Genomic DNA, 22,275 nt, shown 5'->3' with positions numbered 1-22,275 from the left:
ATTGACATAGCAGTAATACACCTGTAGAATTTGTAGTGGAAGCGTCTATTACCTAAAACTAGGAGGTTAATGAAATTTATTTTAACCTCTTTACATTAACTTAGATATTACTTTTTGTACCAGCTAATGCAAAAAAAACATCTTTAAAAAATTTCCATATATATTAGTATCTAAAAGAAGTAAAGTCTGCCATCTCTGTAGTGATTATGTTTTTTCCTAGATTCGAATACCCCCTTTTTAGATGGGATATTCCAAGATGGCGACGCCCCCGTGCTGAACGAACCCGTTTGTTTGCACAATGTCTGCTGCGGTGTTGTGTAAGTAAAAAGATGACTTAGCAGTTCTGCGCAGACTGTAGACTCTTTACACAAAGTGGCAGCTACGCAGTCACAGTGAGGTATGTTCTGTGCTTGATCTATTCTTAATGTCACAAAATAATTCATGCTCTGAACACGATATTTTGCACAATCTTCACCAAAACGCAACGTTATGACATAACGTTATTTTACTCGAAAATATCAGTGACTAACATATAATTATTATACGTCACTATTGTTTCTACGACAGATGTTTACTATGCACGTCATCTCGAAAATTTCTTACATTGTTAAGTTACAATATATGATATTTTTTCAATTTCAAATTTTCAGACACTGAATTATAAAAAGATGGAGGTTTTGCTTAAACATATGTTATGAATCAGTACTATTTGTTTATCCGTACGTTCATTTTACTCAAACTATTTAACTTAATAGCTGCATTTGTTATACAAAGTTAACATAACTTATAAAGTATTGTGATAAAATTGTAATACATGGCGAGGGGGCAGCAACATTGCTGTTGGGTCATGTGGCATAATAGCAGTGTTTGGCTCAGAACCAAGAGGTCCCAGGTTTGAATCCTGTCGTGTCATACTAGTAGTGGGAAACCAGACAGATTTGAGGAAGTCATGTCATATAGTGGAAAAACAGACAGATTTGAGGAAGGGTTTGCTACCGATTCCCTGCCACACGTGCCCCCACAATGCACACCCGTCTTAGGCCCAATCTATACACAGTTTTTACCGATATCTGTGGATGTGTCGGGAGGGATATGGAACGTTGGCCGCGGGACACCCGTGGCGCTTGCAGTCATAAACAGCTATACAGCCTAACGAGCCCGCGTTGTATGCTAATGAGCCTTCCCGAAGTCGGGACACATCTACACGCGCGCGGAAGCTGTCGGGGACCCCTGCTAAGCTATCGGGGACCCCTGCTAAGCTATCGTACGAATGGTCCGGACCTTTCGGGAGAAATTTTCCCGATATCGTAATGGCGATATAGTAGTTCCATCTAGACGATGAAAAAAAGCTGTCGGCTAGAGGTTGTAGGCTCGCCGATATCGGGAAAAACTGTGTGTAGATCGTGCCTTAGACAACCTAGCTGGCACCCCACTATGTATGCAGGTGTAAGTTGTGGGGGCGGGTGTGGCAGGGGATTGGTAGCGAACCCTTCCTCAAATCTGTCTGATTCTGCAGGGTGCTCATGCCAGCAACTTTGTGCCCCAGGAAAAGGCAATTCACACATCAAGGTGTAAGAATTGGCACCTGACTTGGGTTACTTGGGTAGGTAGGTAAGTGGTGGAAGGAGAGGGTTGGGCTCCCTCTGTGAAAATTCAAGCGTCCGAAACTGCCCGGACGGCGTCTACAAGCGTCCAATGGCGTCCGAGCGCGTTTCAGACGTTCTGGACGCGTTCATTGCCGTCCGAAACGGCCGCGGACACATCGTGAGCGTCCGTGCCGTTCTGTCAGTTTTTATGGTGAACGCCCGAACGGCTGAAAGACCTTCCATTGCCGTCGGAGACGGCCACTGATGGGGCTATAAAATACTTAGTCACCCGACGCCGGCAGACGGCTGCGTCTTTTCTTATGATCCCCACGGGAGACATGACGTTTTAACTTCTGCACATGCGCCAATTTCAGCGGGTGAATTCGAATTTCAGACCGTTGAACACTCCGGCGGTTGCAGGACTTATGTTCAGAAGGTGACTATTTCTGTGGATTTCATGTCCGTTTGTTAAATTTTGCGCACTTTTGGACCAAGGACTTCACGTCTAGACGTAGCAGCTGATGTTTGTACGACATTGTGCTGAGGTTGGGTTTACGGCGATGACTGTATCTGCTATTTATACTAAAAAGAATGTACAAAAATTATTTGTCGTGCGCCGACAAGGGGGAAAAATTATACTACTTACTCGAAGCAGCAAACCTTGGACAGCAGAAATCACAGATGTGACAGACGTCAAAAGAAGCAGCGGTTCTTCCGTTAGCTGATTGTCGATACTTTGCAGGCGCCGGTAAGTGAATACTTCGCATTTTATTCTCATTTTTTGTACATTCATCTGTTGCAAAGTTTACAGACGACTTGTTGTTACGGGTGCCCTCCCCACATACGCGAAGAAATGATTAAATTTAGGATCTTGTTTTGATGCCACAAAATAAAAAGAATTATGAACACGTTGTAGAATACTTGTAAAAATATCTGTTGTTTCTATTAAGAATGATAATGCTGTTAAAATGTAGATTTAGACAACAGATATTGAGATAGCACCTACCGATTTTGCCGGTGCCAATCAAAATCTTAGTCGGCTCTTCCAACTACTTGGGGTTAGGAACTTATGAAACGGAAGACTTTATTTCGCTACCTCGAAATAAAAATGACTTATGATCTTTGTAGAAAATTTAACGTTATTTCACATTTATATATCCAGTCTTTAATAAATACTGGTGTAATTAAAATTTACGATAGAAAATTTCAAACGTCCTGTATTTACCCTTGATGTTATGTGGGCTCGTCCATTCTGATGTAACGCACGTGTCGGCACGGCGGCACAAAAAGCCGCGGACACGATTGAAGGCCGGATTGAATTTCGTGCATGTAGCAAAGTTGATTAAACGCCGCGGAGTACGTGTATGTCTGAATTTACGAAGAAATTTGTTCAAGTTGTGTTTGATTTTAGCTAAACCTGACGGCCCGGTGGTGGGTGGTCTTCTACAATTCACTGCCTGGCTGAATATTTGTTTGTTTGGTATGTGGGAACGCTTACTTAGTATCCCTAGAGGCCATAAAATCATAGCCGTGACCGGACGCCGTCAGAAACGGCGTCCGGACAGCCGTCTGCACACGTTCCAAATGCCCCTCCCATACTGCCTGACTATTAAACTACAAGTTGCGTCTTGAAGGAGAAAAGTTTGCTAGACGTTTGGTCCAGATGTTAACCTTGGCGATGACTGACTCTATTGGCTATTCCTTGGCTATTCCATTTTCTGTCGAATTTTACGATCCATACCCCCGTGGGATGGCCTGGCGAAGGCTACAGTTCGTCCTGGCAGCCTGGATCACGTAATCTACGACCGTCCCAATCGGCGTCCGGACCGTCCCAGCAGCCTGGATTACGTCATCTATGTCCGTCGCAATCGGCGTCTGGTTCGTCCGCGGAGACGTCTGTTCCCAGCGGGGGGGCCGCCCTACGGACGCGGGAGCGTCTGGGTGCCCGCTTTCAGACGCCGTTTCGGACGGCCCCGACGTCCCTCTGGACGCGTCAAAAGTGCCAATCAAGACGCGTCCAAGCGTTTTTTATGCCGTTCGGGCCGTCTTTGACGTTTTTTCGGGCGTTCTAAAGGCCGTCCCATGCCGTCCGCTGCCGTAACCGTCCAAAGCGTCCCAATAATTTGAGACGCATTGGACGGTTGTCGCAAACGGCGTTTCACCGTCTGGGACGCTTGAATTTTCACAGAGGTCTGCTTTCCACTGTTACTGTGCACGAGTCTGTGACGAGACACTGTGGATCACAACACACTGACCTTAAAAGGCCTCAAAAGTCTATGGGACGTAAACAAGATGAAACTGTTTATCGGGACGTAAACAAGTTTACCTTCTGTCTGACCTTAGTATGTGTAAAATAAGTTACTGATTACTAGTATATATGTCACAGGGGAGTTTGGAATCCAGGGGAATTTAATTATAAGTTCAAGCTAAAGTTATAATTTTTGAATAGCCTGGGTGCCAGACTCTGGCAGGGCCTGGGGGAGAGTACTTTACTAAGTACTAGTAGCCTGTGTCTACACAATCTCTGGCTGGGGTTAATGACCCCCTCCCGGAGAGTGGTAGGCAACTGTAGGGCTGGCCGCTAGGAGCATGATTTTAGTCAGGCTAGGGGAAGAGACTGTCTATTATCCCACGGACAGTTTTCCCGACAACCTCTAGCACATTATCTCAGGCACTGTTAGACAGCACACGCAAACTGCACCCCCCCCCCCCCCCCCAAATGATTACCTAGACACTGCTAGAGTTTTACCTTCAGTCTTGGTTAGTGGGCAAAATTCTATTATTTATCTCAAACTGTCTATATTTTTAGTATGTTGATAGACTTGATTTTTTCTGTCAATTTGATATATATGTATGTTATAGTAAAATTTTACATAATAATCATATAAAACGTTATACATGTAGAGAGAGAGAGAGAGAATTTTCAAATGAAAAATTTCAAAAAGTTGTTTGAACTAGAAAAACATTCTCTCATGGTCCCAGATTTGTATTTTGCTGAGTCACTATTTGAATGTACAAGAGTGCTCACCAGGTCTGCAAGAGTGGAATTTTTCCCACCATAGATTACCTCTAACATTAGGGACAGACCACTTAAACTACCAAGGGGGGTGTTAAAGAGTTACATTTTCAGGAGGTGCAGTTTCTTTCTGTGATTTAAAGGTTTACTTAAATGTGAATGTACCAGTTTTAAAAATTCTATTTTGTTCTCATTCTTACATAATTGTATGTAACAATAATATCAATGCATTGTGAATTTTTTTATCATTAATTTTTATCTATTTGTTTGCTGTGATGATTTTAGGATCAGTCACCACCACGAAAACTGCGAACATAAAATTACCGCAAATATTTAAAGATTTACAGTAGTAACAGGTGCTATGAATCCTCTAAATAAGTAATAATTGTCTCCATTTGTATTCCAAACAGGTGTATAACATATCACCTCCTAAGGACAGTGAAGAAGCGCCACCATGCAGCTGCCTACGTACTGCAGCCCCAACAGCTCCCTAACCCCAGTGTGGGTGGACCAGGGTCTGTCCGTATGTTTCACCGAGACCCTCATCCCTTCAATCCTCCAAGGATTCATCCTGATTTTCGGAGGAATACAGGGCCTCTTTCTCATGAAGTATTCTACCGTTATAGAACCAAAATACATCCCCAAAAGCGCCTTGTATAAGCTACAGATCACGTTACACGTGCTGCTTGTTGTCCAAGCAATCGTACGGTTAGTCCTACATGTCACGCTTGGAGCGAAGACGTTCTACGGATACATGATCCTCTACACATGCTTGTACGCGGTGTCGTGGTGGATGGTGATGATTCTGATGGGCGCGGAGAGGAAGCGGGAGATCTTGATGCGGTCGTCGCGGGGTCACGGCGCTGTCCTACTGCTGTTCTGGGCGCTGGCGTTCCTACTGGAGAACCTGGCGCTGGTGTCGTGGAACAGTGAACAGTGGTGGTGGGAGATACGCACCGTGGACCAGAAGGTAGGTGTACATTTCAAGACAACAGATCTATTTGTACATGTAGCATTGTTGGCTTTGTGGTTGGGGTTGTTGACTCAGAACCTGGAGGTACTGGTACAAAACCAGTTTTTCTTATTGGACCAGTCCGGAAAAAATGGACCTGAAAAAATTTGGTGGACCGGATGATGGACAGATTGGAAAATGAACATATTATATTATATGATCAGGCATTCACACGTTTTGGGACTTACTGATCTAAGAAAATACCAAGAGTGAAGTAGAGTATACCGCTGCCTGTGTCCCACGTGTATTGTATCGTTTGCAATTTCAATAAATCAAATCAAATTTATAGTCATTTCTACCAAGTTTTACAGTCAATTTTACAGAAGCAGTTAGTCTTGTAGGATTTTAAAACAGCAGTTGGAGTCGAATATATGTTTTTGCAGCTAAATGGACCATTGTTTTGAGTATCGTCAATTCTCAAGTTTTCACATACTGAATCAGGTTCAGGTCCGGACATGGCCTGATCCTCTGGACTTGAACTGGACTTGGACCTTAATTTTCTGTACCGGTACCCACCCCTTATTGAAGTGGATATGACATACAGTGACCTGCTGAAAGTGAAACTATTCCCGTATGTTTCAGGTGGAGTTTGGCACCTGGGTGGTGCGTTACAGCTGCACCCTGCTGCTATTTCTGCTGGGCCTGTGTGCACCTGGCCGGCCCCACAAGCCTTACATGAACATCATCAATGAGGACAGGGACGTGGAACAGGCTGAGGTACCGTAAATGTGGAAATTGTTGTGATGGCTTAATGTTATGCAGAGAGTAAGTGTTGTAAGTTTGGGCCCACTAGCGACTTATTTCAAACTGCAGGGGCCAATTTTATTTCAAAAAGTTTCAGCAAAAAAGTTAATATCGTCGATGTAGGTTAGACATCCAGGTAATAAGATATACCAACTAGAGTTCAACGAACACATACCTTTGCCAAATAAACCAGGTTTGTTATGTAGAATGATGTCTGTAGACATAAATGTGTTACTCATTACATTTTATTTTATATGCCTGGAGTTGGTTCATAACATTTTGCCATTGCTTATGCAAATTAGATCCCTATGCAGATTAGATTTACATAATAATATTAAATTGTATCAAGCATCATTTGCATAATAAATGTGTATTGATATTTCCTTCTTTCTTAGCTAAAAATGTGACAAGTTTGAAAGTCCTATAAGGAATGCAGTGGATTTACAAACTTTTCTCATTAATTATGCAAATTAGCAGTCGATTTGCATAATTATAATTCCATCATGTAAGTCTTCCCTTTGGCTATCTACATTACCAAAAACCATGACGATCCGTCAACACGTTTATATTTTCTCATTAATTATGCAAATGAGGCCGTCATTTGCATAATTAATATGCATTGATATTTCTCTCTTCCTCATCTATATATGTGACAAGTTTGAAAGTCCTATCATGAAATGCAGTGGATTTATAAACTTTCCTCATTAATTATGCAAATTAGTTGCTGATTTGCATAATTGGTATTCCATTGTGTACATTGTTACTTGGGCTATCTACATATCAAAAACCATGACGATCCATCAACACGTTCTCGAGTTATTCTCGTCCAAAGTTTGAAAGGAAATCGGCGACTGCAGTTCCAAACAAGCCGCTAGGGGTCCAAACTTAAAGCACTTACTCTCTGCACCAAGGGCTATCTACCACTCAAAAATCATAACCACAGCAGGTCCAGAACACGAGATAAAAAAAATTGAGGTTTTGCTGCAGTACCTTAGCAAGCCGCTAGGGGGCCCATTATCGAACTTGACCTTCGTTTTCCCGACCCCTACCCACCTACCAAATATTATTGGGATCCATCAAAGGCTTCTTGAGTTATACTGTTAACACACAGACAGACAGACAGACAGACACACAGACTCACAAGCCTAAAACATAACCTTAGCCATTCTGGCAAAGGTAAAAAGTAGTTACTCAAGCAACTGGATATGGTCTCCAAAAGCATATCCAGCTGCTTGAGTAACTACTTTTTGGTATAAAAGTTAATATCATTTGCCGAAGGTATGAGGTTGTGAAAGTCTTATTTGTTGTTGTAATTCCTTCCCACCATAAGGTCCTTTGATTGCATATTATGCAATACTACATTTATGTGACTGAATGGAATCCTGACTGTGTTTTGTTTTCTGTTCTAATAATGTTGTTGTTGTTGTTGTTGTTGTTGTTCCTTCCAGCCGTTATTGGACGAGCTTGGGACAGAGTCGCAAGGTTCGACATTCCGCGGTTTCATCCGGAAGTGTAAGATGCTGTGGCCGTACATGTGGCCGAAGGGCAGCCTGGCGCTCCAGCTGCGTGTCGTGTTCTGTTTCCTTCTCCTCGCCGCGGGAAGGGGCATCAACGTGCTGGTGCCTATCTACTACAAGATCATTGGTGAGTCTTATTTATTTATTATTTCTGTATCCAGCTGAAGGTAACTCTCTCAGTGGCTAAGCACTGTTTTCGACTGAAGCCCTGGGTACACATATACACAGAGTTTACACACAATATGCATATGATAAATGTAATTATATACATGATAAAGACAATTCCATTAAACAAATCAAAATAATACCAGTTTTCATAGTCGTTATCCATGCTAAGTTGTAAATCATAAAATCAGTGTCCATTATATTGCTCAAGAAAATCATAAAGAACCACTTGGACAGTGAATTCAATTCAACCTGTAAAAAAGACTATCTTAATGCATTGTGTCTGTCATCTCTGTCATGGCCAGAGGAAGAATAGCTCTTTACTGACCTTAACTGGATCTATATCACTTGCTCTATCTTTTGTGGAATTGGAACATTTTTAAAAAATGTTTTTTTTTCTCTCACTATTTTTACTTACTTTACTCAAACTTCAAGAAAGAAGAGTTGGACATCAACAATTGGTGCTTTGAAATTCAGAAAATAATTTTCCATGAGCATTTACCTAGCAATGTTTTGGTAGCCCTTTTCCCACAATGTACATGTACCCTCCTCATGGATGGCAGTACCACTTCCCACTGCCAGGTGGCACTGCAGTGGGAAGGATGAGGTCCCAAACATGACTAAGCTTGAATACGTATCCCCCTCCATGTTGTCTAACCCCATAACTAATGCAAATTTTGTACATCTAACTTACTTATCATGCTGAGGGTTGATACATTTTGTGAAAATTTTTGTACCCACAGTGAACCGTCTGTCCAAGGCAGAGTTCCCCTGGGATGACATCCTTCTGTACACATTCTGGAAGTTCCTACAAGGGGGAGGGGCAGGTAAGATCAAGTTGTTGTTGTTTTCGTGCGTAAAGTTTTTTTTTTATCTACTACATAGCTTCAAGTTTAAGTTGTCTGATTTGTTCAATATTCATTCAGTGCTTTATAATGTCAAGTTATGATTTTGATAATTCCACACAAAATACTGTAAATGCATTTAAGTTGGCGGGGATTTAATTTCGCGGTAGCGGTGGCGGTGGATTTAAGTTTGCGGTAACACCATAGACTGTGGTCTAATACTATAATAGAAAAATGTTCGCGGTGGCTTTAAGTTCCCGAACCGCGAACATTAATCCACCGCGAACATTTCTGCATTTACAGTAACTAGTAGTTTATTTTCAAAATTGCATTCCTGTTTTGTGTATAATTTGATACATAACCACCGGAGTGAAACATAACCATGGGGATTAAACACTAGTGGGAGTGAAATATTTTGTAATTGTTTGCAAATGTTTGCTTTCTCTTTTATAGGCACTGCTGGACTGCTGAATGGACTTCGTACTTTCCTGTGGATCCTGGTACAACAGTACACCAACCGTACCATGTCTGTACGGCTCTTCAAGCATCTGCACCAGTTAGTAATGATGTTACATCTTGTACATTGTGGTAGCCTAGAAAAAGATGTTCTTAGAAATAGCCAGTTTTACCCTTAGCCACGTTTAAAGTATTTCACCTGGCTAAATTTGCATTTTGACCTTCCATTGTTTTCTCATTAATGAATTAAGAAAGAATGGAGCCGTAATGAATATTGATAGATTGGCATGAAAGAATTCTAAATCTGATTTTTGGGGCCATATTGATGACATCATCAGGTTTTATTGCCCCTAGTATTATTTTTTTCTAAGGCAAAATACAGCACTTTGGTACATACATGTACATGTACCACTTCAGTGAAAATATGTTTTTCATGTGCATAATGATGAAAGCTACAAACTCACGGTTACGCAAATTGATATCTAGTTCTACTAATGATCTGTAGTTATTGAAAAATGATTTTATTTAATTAGATGAAAACAAATATTTTCTAATTACTACAGATCGTTAGTAGATATTGATTCGCGCAACCTTGAGTTTATTGCTTTCATTCATATATATAGAAAACATTCAATACAACATCATTTATTCGTTTGTTCATAGGCTCATTTGCTTCATACATGTGCATGTATGTATAAAGCAATTCTTTTTTTGGCAATGCCCCCGGAAAAATAAAGGTGACATTTCTTGTATGTATGTATTTCCCCAGGTTGTCTCTGAGGTGGCATCTGACCAGGAAAACAGGGGAGGTTCTGCGAGTCATGGACAGGGGGACACAGAGTGTCAATAACCTGCTCAAGTAAGGGACCAATCATTACTACTTAAGGGATCAAAGCAATCTGTGATATCACAGTGCACCAATTTTTTCTTTGTATTGCATTGTAAACCACCTAATAGCATAATACAAAGCTTGGGGAAAAATATTCGCAGTGGTTTTGATTTTGTGGTGAAGTGGCTACCGCAAAAACTTTATGTTCCCGGTTTTCTTGGTGGCCACTTCACCATGAAATTAAAACCACCGCAAACATTTTTCCATGGCATTAAGAGACTACAGTGCATGATGCTACCGCAAAGTTAAAACCACTGTGAACAGTCATTTTTCTCGCTACCGCGAAATTAAATCCTAGCAAACTTAAATGCATTTACAATACTTCCTGGTCTACAACCCTAACAACAAGCTGAAATCAATCATATATCAACATATCATGAACACGGGAAGTCTTTTTTAAGTATTTTCAATAGTATTTTGAACCTTTATCTTATTTGGAGTATTTTTTGTTTGTTTTTGCAGTTATATCCTGTTCAGTATTGCTCCTACCATTGTGGACATCATCATCGCCATCATTTACTTCACTGGAGCTTTCAACATCTACTTTGGCCTCATTGTCTTCGTCTGTATGGCACTCTATTTGGGTAAGTAAAGGATAGATAGAATACAGGTATAAAGACCTTGTAGGAAAGGCTTGATTTCCCATAGCCATTTTGAGGCAGTAGGGGCAGCAAGTTGTTATCCGCTGTGTCTATAGCCGGGGTCAAAACCGGTCGTACGTGTTTTCTGTTGAACTTCGTACGTTTTCTTGGGAGGCCACGTCCGCCGCATTTCTCTGAAAATGTGGGGAATTACTGGAAAGATCAGGGTGGGAGTATGTCAGCACACATCACTGTAGAGGGCACACGTGTGGCCTGTACTGACTCATACAGGGGATGAATCCGCAGCCCAAAGAAAGAGAAAGTTCTGCATACACAGCCTTTAACTTCCCCAACCAAAGATGATGATTAAAGTATACCCCCCCCCCCAATATGGCGTGTTGTTTTCTGTACTACCCGTCGTTAACAGCTCGGTCATTCATTCATTAGTTCCCAAGGATTGTGGCACCGTATACACCTTAAGGTAGGTCTACTCATTAACCCTTAATTATCACCCAGTTCAAAACACCTGTATTGAACATTATTTCCGCATAGGTATGACGTAAATATTATTATTAAGAAAAAAAAACCCAACCCTAGTACATGTACATAATTTCACAGCACTGACCATCTTTGTGACGGAATGGCGGACCAAGTTCCGAAGAAAGATGAACATCAAGGAAAATGCCATGAAGCAACAGGCAGTGGACTCGCTCCTCAACTTTGAAACAGTGGGTTATTAATTTTGATTCATACTTGATAAAGAAGTTGTACAATGATGTATGACTGTGTTGATGCAATTTGGTTGGTTTATGTACAAGATAACAAATTATGATATCTTTATGAAGGGATCTTCCCGATTTTTATGCTTGCCTTTGCCTAGGAAAGAAGATGATTTTCTATTCAATAATATTATATATAGCAAATTTGTGGCAAAGTGTATTACTAAGTAAACATATCTACATGAACAGTGATGTAAATTTGTTGCATAATATTATTATGCATTCCTATGGGATAAATTTAGCCAAAAATAAAGCTTGATTCTAGAAGTGAACTTAGACGTCTCTGTGGAATTTATAATATTCAATTTTCTCCTTATTTCAGGTAAAGTACTATGGTGCCGAAGACTATGAAGTGGACAAGTATCGTGTTTCTGTGACAGACTATCAAGTGAGTTGATGCCAACACAATGCCACACAATGTAAAATTTCAAGAACTAAATCTGCATCCTTATCTGTTTGTACTGTTACAGTTGTGTCCAGTGGCTTTAGTGACCAGTTACTACATGTGCCTCCAAACCAAGAAGTCAGTGGTGCAAATCTCTCAGCCTACATGCATTTTACTGGAATGGGTTGCAAAAAATCCTTTGGATGGGACATTACTGTCTGTAATATTACAATGAGTTGAATTTAATACTGTAAATGTAATTTTGATTGGTGTTGTGCCCGTGTGCCTGTGTAGTTGGACGAGTGGAAAACCAATGCATCCCTGAGTGTGCTGAACAACGCCCAGAACATAGTCATCACCGTGGGGCTGATAGCAGGGTCCCTTCTGTGTGCCAGCTACGTGTCGGACAAGACTCTGAAGGTAGGTTCCAAACAGTCGTTTATTTAATATCTAATGGTCCATAATTGCTGATTCAGAAGATATTTTGTTTGTATTCATCAAGACATCATACACAACAGTGTAGAAAGAAAGAAAAAATATTCAGTGTTTTCATGTTTGCAGAGTACTCTACAGAATCTCTAGATGTCTTGCAGTGTGTTGATATGCCTTGTTTTAAACTCTAACTCTAAATTGAAACACAGCAAACACTTTTTTCTACCCTCTGTTTAATTAAGAAATTTGTCCAGCAATGAAGTTATTCACTTATCCATGATAGAAGCCCCTGCATATATTTTTGTGTTTTTACAATTTTTGTTTGTTTTGATTATTCAGGTTGGAGACTATGTCCTGTTCTCCACCTATATTATCCAGCTGTATGCACCTCTTAACTTCTTTGGCACTTACTACAGGTTGGTCATGTTATACATTTGTGTATGTCAGCAATTTCTTACTCTATGAACTTGGAGAGTTTCTTTGTACAGTGAATAGTACCATCCTCTGTAGTGACTGCTGGCTCAATGCTTTCACTTGCTTGCTAATGGTGGTTAGAGAAAAATTAATTCATTATGATTCGGAAAACCAACAAGAAATACTTAAGAAAGATGATCTTTAGCAATTAGACATGTGCCCATCAAAATTTAATTAGCAGTTAAACCAATTATAGGAGAGCAGCTTCATGTCAGTCAAGTTACCTTTTGGTCTTCATGTCAGTAAAATTACCTTTTTGCTTGCAAGATTTTACTGACCATTCCAAATGGTCAGGACCTTTTACGAGTAGTGGTTATGGTATTGGGTTTTGAACTGCCGCGCCCGAGTTCAATCCCTGGGAGCCAGGGGACTGTTTATACATGTACTGGCCCCTTGTGTTTCAAAAACAATGCCTTATACATTTGTATTCTTCACCTCATTTGAGCACTGTTGCACCTTTATAATCATGTTTCCACAGAATGATCCAGGCAGCTTTTATCGACATGGAGAACATGTTTGACCTTCTGAAGGAGAAACAGGAGGTCAAGGACATCCCTGGGGCAAGGTCGCTGGTCGTCACGAAAGGTCGCATCGAGTTTGACAACGTCTCATTCTACTACCAGCAAGAGTAAGTTTGATATTGTTCTGCAAAATATAACTTTTGCCAAGAACATCCAATTTTTTTTCTTTGTAATGGTGATTGTTTGAATAGTGCCACTTAAGAAGCTACAGATGTATGTCTACGAAATTTAGTGTATCATAAGATCTTCCCTTATCAATTAGAAAGAAAGAAATGATAAGATTTTAAATTTGGGCCCCCTGCTGACTTCCTTGTCACTGCAGCAGAACATTTTTGTACCTCCTGAGCATACTTTGGTCATGATTCTTTGTTGACTTTTGTGCTTGGGAAGAAGTGACATACATTTTGTAAGTTTGGCCCCCTAGCAGGTTTTTTGGAACTGCCGTGGTGCATTTTAATTGAACATTTGTATCTCCTGGACATGGTGTATGGTCATGCCGTTTGGTTGGTAAATAACTTTTGTGTTTGGGAAGAAGTGACATAGATTTGGCAGGTTTCTCTGGAACTGCAGTAGTATATTTCACTTGAACATGTACTGTCAGCTGCATGTAGAAGGTAGTACATAAAAATGTGTTTCTAACACTGAATTCACATTTCCGCCACCTTTAGGAGAAACATCCTGAAGGACATCTCGTTCACGGTCCACCCCGGTCAGACGGTGGCGCTGGTGGGTCCGACAGGCAGCGGGAAGTCCACTATCATCAGACTCCTCTTCAGGTTCTATGATGTCATGGGAGGAGCTATCCGCATTGACGGACAGGACATATCCAAGGTACAGAAAATACAATCATATATTAATATCTTTTATCTGCATCAATGGACAAGACATATCCAAGGTACATTAAGTTTTACACTTGTAGTCACATAAGATGTCCTACAAATTAAATCATCTGCCCCCAGTATTCAATAGCTTCCTGGTGATAGATAAATGTACTAAAGTAAACATCAAACATCATCATCATCATCATGGGCGAGATGACCGGACCAAGTCCACTTCCTCCCACCAGATATCTCTGTACCACATCAAACAAATCAACTTTTATTGCACAAATACACATCCAACCGGTTTTCTGTAATTTGCTGTGCCTTTTTCCAACACAGTAGATTCTCTATCTTGATCATGGGACTTGATTTTGTGATAGGAGGGGAAAAGGAGGTGTCCACAGTGTTTTAAGTTAAACCAAGGAGGTTAGAAATGTACCCTAATTGTGATTCAAGACAATGAGAGGTCAATGACAAACTTGTCCACAGTTAAAACCACCATCAGAATATTTCTCAATTTGTAGTGTTTTGGGCAGATGAGATAATCTTTTGAACCCCACTCAGGTGACCCAGAACTCTCTCCGAAGAAGCATTGGTGTGGTGCCCCAGGACACTGTACTGTTTAACGACACCATCAGGACAAATATCAGATATGGAAAGGTACGTGCTAAATGTGGTCTAATTTGGATTGCCTTTCGTGGTGGGAAAAGCTCAATATTTAGCTAAGCAATGGTCAAGTTTCATTTAATAGTTTCAGGATTGGAGTGTATTTCATGATAAGGCATAATATTTTGTCCATATGATCATGATTTGTCTTCAATGAATAGTAAAACTTAACAGAATTGTCATCTGTCCTATACTACAAGTTGTACGCTACAAGAAGTGTAAAGAAATGAAAGTTGATAATTATCAAGGTTTGAAGTGAAATAAAAAATATTATTTAGTGTTTTTTAATATGAATTACTAATATCAACTTTTCAAAAACCTTTACTCAGGTGGGCTCTAAAGATGAGGATGTGGAGGAGGCTGCTGAAGCTGCAGAGATCCACGACAAAATCCAGATGTTTCCTGATCGTATGTACAAAAATACTTCTTATTTCTTCATCATAGATACAAAATCCTGATGGTTGCTGATTGTACAAAAATATAAAACAAAATCCTAATGTCGCCAAATCATATAAAATTCTATAAGCTACAAAATGTTATGCAAAATGCACTTGCTGTCTACATTATCCATAATTATGCTTCCCAATAGTACTTGAATTAATGATTGTGTGTTCAAATTCATACTTTTTGATATTATGTGTAATATTACAGATGTATCACCTTGGATCTGTTTTTTCACTGTTTGTTGATGCATGCTTTTATTTGTTCTCATGTAGTTGGCCTTTCCTTTATTTGGTCAAACATCTGAAGTTTTGTTGGCATCTTTTGTAGCCTGATTTGCATCATCACCAATAGACTGTCTTCCCTGCTGTGTTGTACAGAGTATGAGACCATGGTGGGGGAGCGTGGTTTGAAGCTGAGTGGAGGGGAGAAACAAAGAGTGGCCATCGCTAGAACCATCCTAAAAGCACCTTCCATTGTACTACTGGATGAGGTAAGAAAATTCTAACTTGAACCTATAATTAACAAACATCATGATTTCAATGTGGCTTGGGACACATACATTTACCTCTAATTGAGTAATTATTTGTTATCTGAATCCTAGTTTCCTCATATGTTGAATTTTTTAAATCAATCTTTCATCATACTGACTTGACATCTTTTTTCATGATTGTAAGTTCATATATTGTAGCTTTTAGGTCTATACTGTGTCTCAGTCATATTCCAAAACTAGTGCCCCACTTGGTTTACAAGCTGTTTTTTTTTCTGAAATTATTGGGAGAGAATGCCATGGGATTCAAAGTAAATTGGTTGGTTTTTTTTGGGGCTTGTACAGGCACCTGGATGGTTTTCAGTTGGACTGAAATCAAGATGGTGCATCATCAGCAAGAGCACACTTTCATTCATTCATTCAGCTTTCTTTCCTTCCCTCTCTCTCTCTCCAGGCCACCTCTGCACTGGACACCCAGACAGAGAGAAACATCCAGGCCTCCCTGAACAGGGTTTGTAACAACAGAACAACCATCGTCGTTGCGCACAGGTCAGATTCCCATCCTCAAGCTGTTTTGTTTCTCTCTTTATATCAATTTTGACAGTAGAAGAGTGGGTAATCTCACTAGACAGCGTGGTATATTGGCAGTGTTGCTGCATTGTAAATTGGATTTTTGTTACTATCTAGTAATTTGCTTTACATTATAAAGGGAATATCATGCAAAACATGCAAGTATGACTAAAACGACAAACACAGAAAGCGTAATACACATGTAAAAGGATTGATTTTTCATCAATGAAATTGTTGAGCGCTCTGGCAAATCCCTTGGCAGCAGTAAAGTTGTCAATGTGCCGCAGGCCATTGTCTACAGAATACCAGACGGTCAGTTTCTTAAATGTAATGTTTAAAAGTGGGCAAACCCTCAGGTGCACATAGACCAATTGTCTTTCTTGTTTAGAGATTGATGCAGACTGACCCTTATTGAGACACAAATTTTCAACCTTTTCAGATTGTCAACCATCATCAATGCAGACCAGATCCTGGTGTTAAACGAGGGAGAGATCGTGGAAAGGGGAAGGTGGGTTGTTCATTGTATACCTTGTCTTGACCTTGTCTTACATTTGTTTCCTATTGGACTCTCTAAAACTTGTCCTCATCTCCTTTGCATTCTAGTATACATGTACATACATTAGGTAGGGTATAAAACCTGGTCCTCAACAAGTTTTCCTCTGAGTCAGTATAACTGTCGAAAGGTAGTGGATACTATCTGAAATGTCTGACCGTTTCCAAAATCATGTCCAGTTGCATGACTAACTGCTTTTTAGCATACCTTGGTACCTGATGTGGATGAACTGAACTGAACCGACTTGGTACCTGAAAGTCAAACCTTCATCATATCAAATTTTTCATCCACAAACTTTTATCTACTCTCATTGTCCTTAATGCAAAAATACATTTACCACAAAGTGTAATTTTCTCTCTCTCTGTTGTTCCAGACACGATGAGTTGGTTGACCTCGGCGGAATGTACGCTAACCTGTGGCAGCAGCAGCTCCTGCACCCCGAGGACGACAGCGCCAGCGGGTCCGAAAAAGGCGACAGCGAAGAGAACAAGAACAAGGACGATTAACCCTCTTTCTACTAAGCCTCAACTTTTCTCTCTGAAGAATGAATGAATGGTTTAGTATATGTCATTGCCACACACATCATAGTAGCATCATTGGCTAAAGGAGTACTACATAAAATACTTTTTTCGGCCAGGTTGCCCAGGTGGCTACCTGCATCAAAAGCCAGGTTGCGCCATCAACACTTCAGGTTGCCCCACTTGGCTAAAGCAGTGCTCGAAATACTTTTTTCAGCCAGGTTGCACAGGCTGCAACCTGAGTCAAAAGCCAGGTTACGCCATCAACATGTCAGGTTGCCCCACTTCCAAGTTATGACATTCATCAAATCAGTAACTTATTCATTATCTTTTCTTTCGGTTACATGTTACTACTTAGTATGTTTTGTCTTATCAAGAAATAGATACAAAATCTTATGTATGAAGGTGGGGGAAAAGCATTGTTCCAACTGACAACTTTCAGGTTGCACTCTGCACTACCTGGCCATGGGTTGACATTTATGTTGCGTCAATGATTGCATTTTGTAAGAGTGAAAGTGGGTATTTCGAGCAGTGCTTAAGTGCAGTACAAAGAGCAATTAAAAGTCATCTGAAGGCAATAAAGATACATACATGTACATCAGCTAAACACTACAAACCTTATAGTTTTGAAATATATTTATACATGTCTAAATGCTTATTGTTGGCACTAGCTCTTTGTCATTAACTAGTTTCACCAGGTAAGGCAGTGAATTCTTCCAATATCTAACAGTTCTACATTTGAATTGAGTTATCCACCTTTCTCACGAGGCGACCATCATAGATTGAAGACGAGGTCAATGAGGCAAACAGACAAAACTTATTTCTAAAATCAGCACCCATTTAGTTTTTCCCACGCCACACAAATTTTCACAATATTATAACCAGTGTCATGCAGCGAAATATGTAGCAATTTAGACTTGCGTACCGATCCCATATTCCCTTAATAAGAGATGCAAAATAAACATAATAATGCAAATATTTGACGGACATGCAGCCATTCTCTTATTGGTCAATTTTGTAATTTCCATGCTATCATTGGTTTAACTACTAATTATGATGGACAGTCTTTTGTTTGCCTCATTGAACTCGTTTTAGATCTATTATGGCCGCCACGTGAGAAAGGTGTATAAGGGTATCTGAGATTCTAGCCATGGAGACAATGGTTTCTTGGCGGCTATATTCAGAAAGTCATGGCCATGGAGCTTAACAAGGATGTAACCATTGAAACTAAGGCACGATCTAGACACAGTTTTTCCCGATATCTGCGAGCCGATAGCTTGTCGCCGACAGCTTTTTTCAGCGTCTAGATGGAACTGCAGATATTGCCATCAAGATGTCGGCAAAATTTCTCCCGAAAGGTCCGGAGCATTCGCCCGATAGCTTAGCAGGGGTCCCCGACAACTTCTGCGTGCGGGTAGATGCATCCCGACTTCGGGAGGGCTCTATGTTCTTGATCCCTCCTGACATCTCCACAGATATTGGCAAAAACTGTGTCTAGATTGGGCCTAAGTCTACACATAGTTTGTGTTGTCTGTTGCATAGAGGTGGAAGTGATAATTGATTCAAAGCCATGCTGTATTAGTAAACAAAGTTTGGAATGAGAATCATTTAATGATATATTGTATATTCCTCAAGGACCCAAGACAGTTATTCTACAAACTTAGATTCTTAGTTTTCTTGAAGGATGATCAAATTTACATTTGGTACGTACCTCTTTCATCAGAGTATACATGTATTGACATAGATATTTTGTCAGGATTAAAATCCAAATGTGTGCGCATAAATGTAACAGGTGTTGATTAAATATTACAGTCTCAGATTATACTTTCAGTATTCTTAATGTTGTTGATGAAAAATATGCGTATGTTGATCAACTTTACTAAGAGTTACTGTTGCACTAAAAGAAGTTTTGTTGAAAGTACCATCATGACACTTTCAATTTTATATTTACCTACAATATCTTGGACTGTAACATATTTTGATATAATTATTAATCAGGATCTGTCCTAGGACAGACCCTGATTCTACTAGACGGTATTTTGCTATTGGCCATGGGTTAGAGTTAGGGTTAATCAACTCCTTTGGTTAACCCGCTATTAACTCTACTAACCTTAACCTTAACCCAATCTGCACTAGTAGAATCTGTACTAGGCCTAAGACAGTCGCAATTGTCTTGAATACCTATCTCTACAATGACATATATATGTAGTGTAATAGGAAGTTGCACGAAAATAGAGTTGTCCTTTAATACTGTTTGTGGTATCTTCTATATTTTAGTTGAAATGCTAGTTGCTGCTGTTACTCTATTGGTGTGCCATAGGGAAAACCTTAGAGGACCAAATAGGGGTTGTGTGAACGTAGAAACAAACTTTAACTGCAAAGCTTAAAGAGGGTCTGCATTGGGTTGGTAGGGTGGCTGTCAATGCTAAATTCAGAACAATTGTGCAGAAAGGCACAGGCTATGTTTTACAGGAAAAAACTTACAACGTACATGTACCTACATATTTCGTGATGAAATAGTCTGGCTTTTCCTATGAATTATGGGAAACTAAAAACAATTGCTTACGCCTTACCAGACAAGGGCATACGAACCCCTTTAAAACAAAATGGAGTGAGGATATCATGTGAGATAGTATTATGTGCTTCAACCTCAAAAGAATTCTAGGAAAAATTGTTGACAATATGCATGACATTTTTACATTGCCAACTCCTTACAATACTGACCGATTCAATAGTATACAACTTGTATTAGCCATATGCGTGTGGTATCTGTCTGTTATATATAATGCCGGGATATTTCATAGTCTGGATGTCCATATATTCATTGTTATTGTGCTGATTAAGTTATTGACATTTTTAATGTCAAATTGAACAAGTAGACAATACTTGATACTCAAGACATCATAAGGTATTGTACTTAATTGTTCTCTTATAATTTGTTATGATACTGGTATGTATTGACACTTTTACTGTCAAAAAGAACAACTAGAAAATATTTCATAATCAAGATATGACACATGCTGTATTGTATTGTTCTACGTGGCTTCTATATCGTATTGTTTGCTATGGTACTGGTATGTATTGGCACTTTATTTTTTTGTCAAAATGAACACTTAGGCACTACTTGATACTCAAGACATATCAAAAGTTGCACTATAATGTTCTATCTACGTGGATTCTATATCTAGTGTTATTGTTTGCTTTTTTAATTAATGCTGGTATGTTTTGGCAGTTTTTACTGACCAAATAAAACAATACTCAATACTCAAAACTAGTCAAAAGTTATACAGTATTTCAAATACGAGAATAAAATTGATATTTGTCTCTACTGATTTGGAGGGTCATTTTTAAAATATTAAAGCAAATATCTTAAAGATGTACTTAGCCTTGTGGTATCTGCAAACAATTATGAACAAAGACTAAACTTTCTCTAATGAACAATTCATTAACACTAAAGAATTTAGACGGGGGGCGACACAGGTTATCTGGCATGTTGTCCACTCCACACCCTGAAACATTAAAGTGGGACAGCGTGGCACAGTGGTAGTTTATTCGCCTCGGAATCGAGAGGTTGCGGGTTCGAATCCGACTGTCGTGCCACCGATCTGGTGCCCTTGGGAAAGGCACTTTACACGGCTTTCCTCACTTTACTCAGGTGAATATGAGTACCTAGCTTCGGCTAGGGCTGTCCCTCGGATAGGACGTTAAATGGAGGTCCTGTGTATGGGGAGAGCCACACCCCATGCACGTTAAAGAACCCCCACACGTGCGATGGTGCGGTGTGCGTTGGTGCAAATCCTTCTGTCGGGAGTTGGTGATTCACTTCAAATCACCCGGATGGAGGCCTGGCGAACCTCTGTCTCGTATCAGCCACATGTTGATTTACATCATTCACCCAGACGGGTGTGTCACCCCGTAAGGGGCGGCATAACCCGTCGTGTGCGAACATGTACAGGTTTAGCCCTTAACAATAGCCTACGGCTAGTTGGGCAGCCCTGGCTGTTTGTAAACAGCTGAACAAATAAATAAAAAATAGTGGGGGGTCCAAAATTTGGGTAAGTCCCAATTATAGAGGTGTTGGTTAGGTATGGTTTAGAATTCTTTGAAAGTCATACTGCCATTGACCAAGTATTTGAATTTTTTTTAGCAAAATTACAAGTATGCTTTTTACAACGCTTAATGTGTAGATTTTTCTTTCTGCACCCATTCTTCTACTTATAACTCTTTTCTATTTTTCTCCAAAAGTTTCGCAAGCACAGGATGTTAAATCTTTCTCTGTTTAGCTTTTCACAACGCTTAACATATACTCTTTCCTCTCAAAATGACTCTATTCATTCCTACTGTTCTAAATACGTAATACATTTGACTGAGCCTCCGTAATTCAGGATGTTTGCCCACTTAGTTAAGCCAATTACGTGTTCCATGCGTGAAGTACGTTTTCAGTAAGATTACAGTAAGTAGAATATCCTCTCTGTTTCCAGTAATCAGATGTGCAAACGCGTAGGGTTATCGATCCAGCCTGTGTAAACAGTGCGGCGGATCTCAAGGGCGGATGTACACGTGCGCAGTGTGGTGGACTTCGGGGAAGCCGTTCTTTCTAATTTGAATTTTTTGTCAATCATTTATTCATTGTCTTTCTTTCTTTTTTTCATTCATTCATTCATTCAATCGAACATTCGTTCATCCATTCATTCTTTCTTGCTTGCTTTCTTTCTTTCCTCTGTAAGTCTAGACCTACATGTACTCTTCCAGACTTTTCACTTAAAAGTTCACGAAATCGCCCCCGATAGGAAAGATAATTACTATGTTACAAA

General features: G+C 40.0%; 1 protein-coding gene across 1 annotated transcript; it reads left to right on the top strand.

The window, feature by feature from the left end:
• The first annotated feature begins 378 nt into the window (after positions 1–378).
• On the top strand, positions 379–18,649 carry LOC118424451 (ATP-binding cassette sub-family B member 6, mitochondrial-like). Its single transcript, XM_035833021.1, has 20 exons — positions 379–397; positions 5,037–5,572; positions 6,197–6,331; positions 7,807–8,002; positions 8,784–8,867; positions 9,339–9,441; positions 10,111–10,200; positions 10,693–10,814; positions 11,430–11,539; positions 11,913–11,978; positions 12,270–12,395; positions 12,747–12,823; positions 13,360–13,509; positions 14,071–14,233; positions 14,788–14,883; positions 15,219–15,297; positions 15,711–15,823; positions 16,275–16,369; positions 16,830–16,898; positions 17,317–18,649. Exons 2-20 carry the CDS (start codon positions 5,057–5,059, stop codon positions 17,447–17,449), a joined length of 2,523 nt encoding a protein of 840 aa, XP_035688914.1. The 5' UTR covers positions 379–397; positions 5,037–5,056; the 3' UTR covers positions 17,450–18,649.
• Positions 18,650–22,275: the final 3,626 nt, after the last annotated feature.

Source organism: Branchiostoma floridae, chromosome 10, assembly GCF_000003815.2.
Source record: "Branchiostoma floridae strain S238N-H82 chromosome 10, Bfl_VNyyK, whole genome shotgun sequence".
NCBI lineage: Eukaryota > Metazoa > Chordata > Leptocardii > Amphioxiformes > Branchiostomatidae > Branchiostoma > Branchiostoma floridae.
This window is presented reverse-complemented; position numbering and strand designations above follow the sequence as displayed.

Coding starts and splice junctions, on each gene's coding strand:
- LOC118424451 (XM_035833021.1), top strand. CDS start 5,057: ATGCAGCTGCCTACGTACTGCAGCCCCAACAGCTCCCTAACCCCAGTG. Junction 8,868..9,338: donor CCTACAAGGGGGAGGGGCAG/GTAAGATCAAGT, acceptor TCTCTTTTATAG/GCACTGCTGGACTGCTGAAT. Junction 11,979..12,269: donor TTTCTGTGACAGACTATCAA/GTGAGTTGATGC, acceptor GTGCCTGTGTAG/TTGGACGAGTGGAAAACCAA.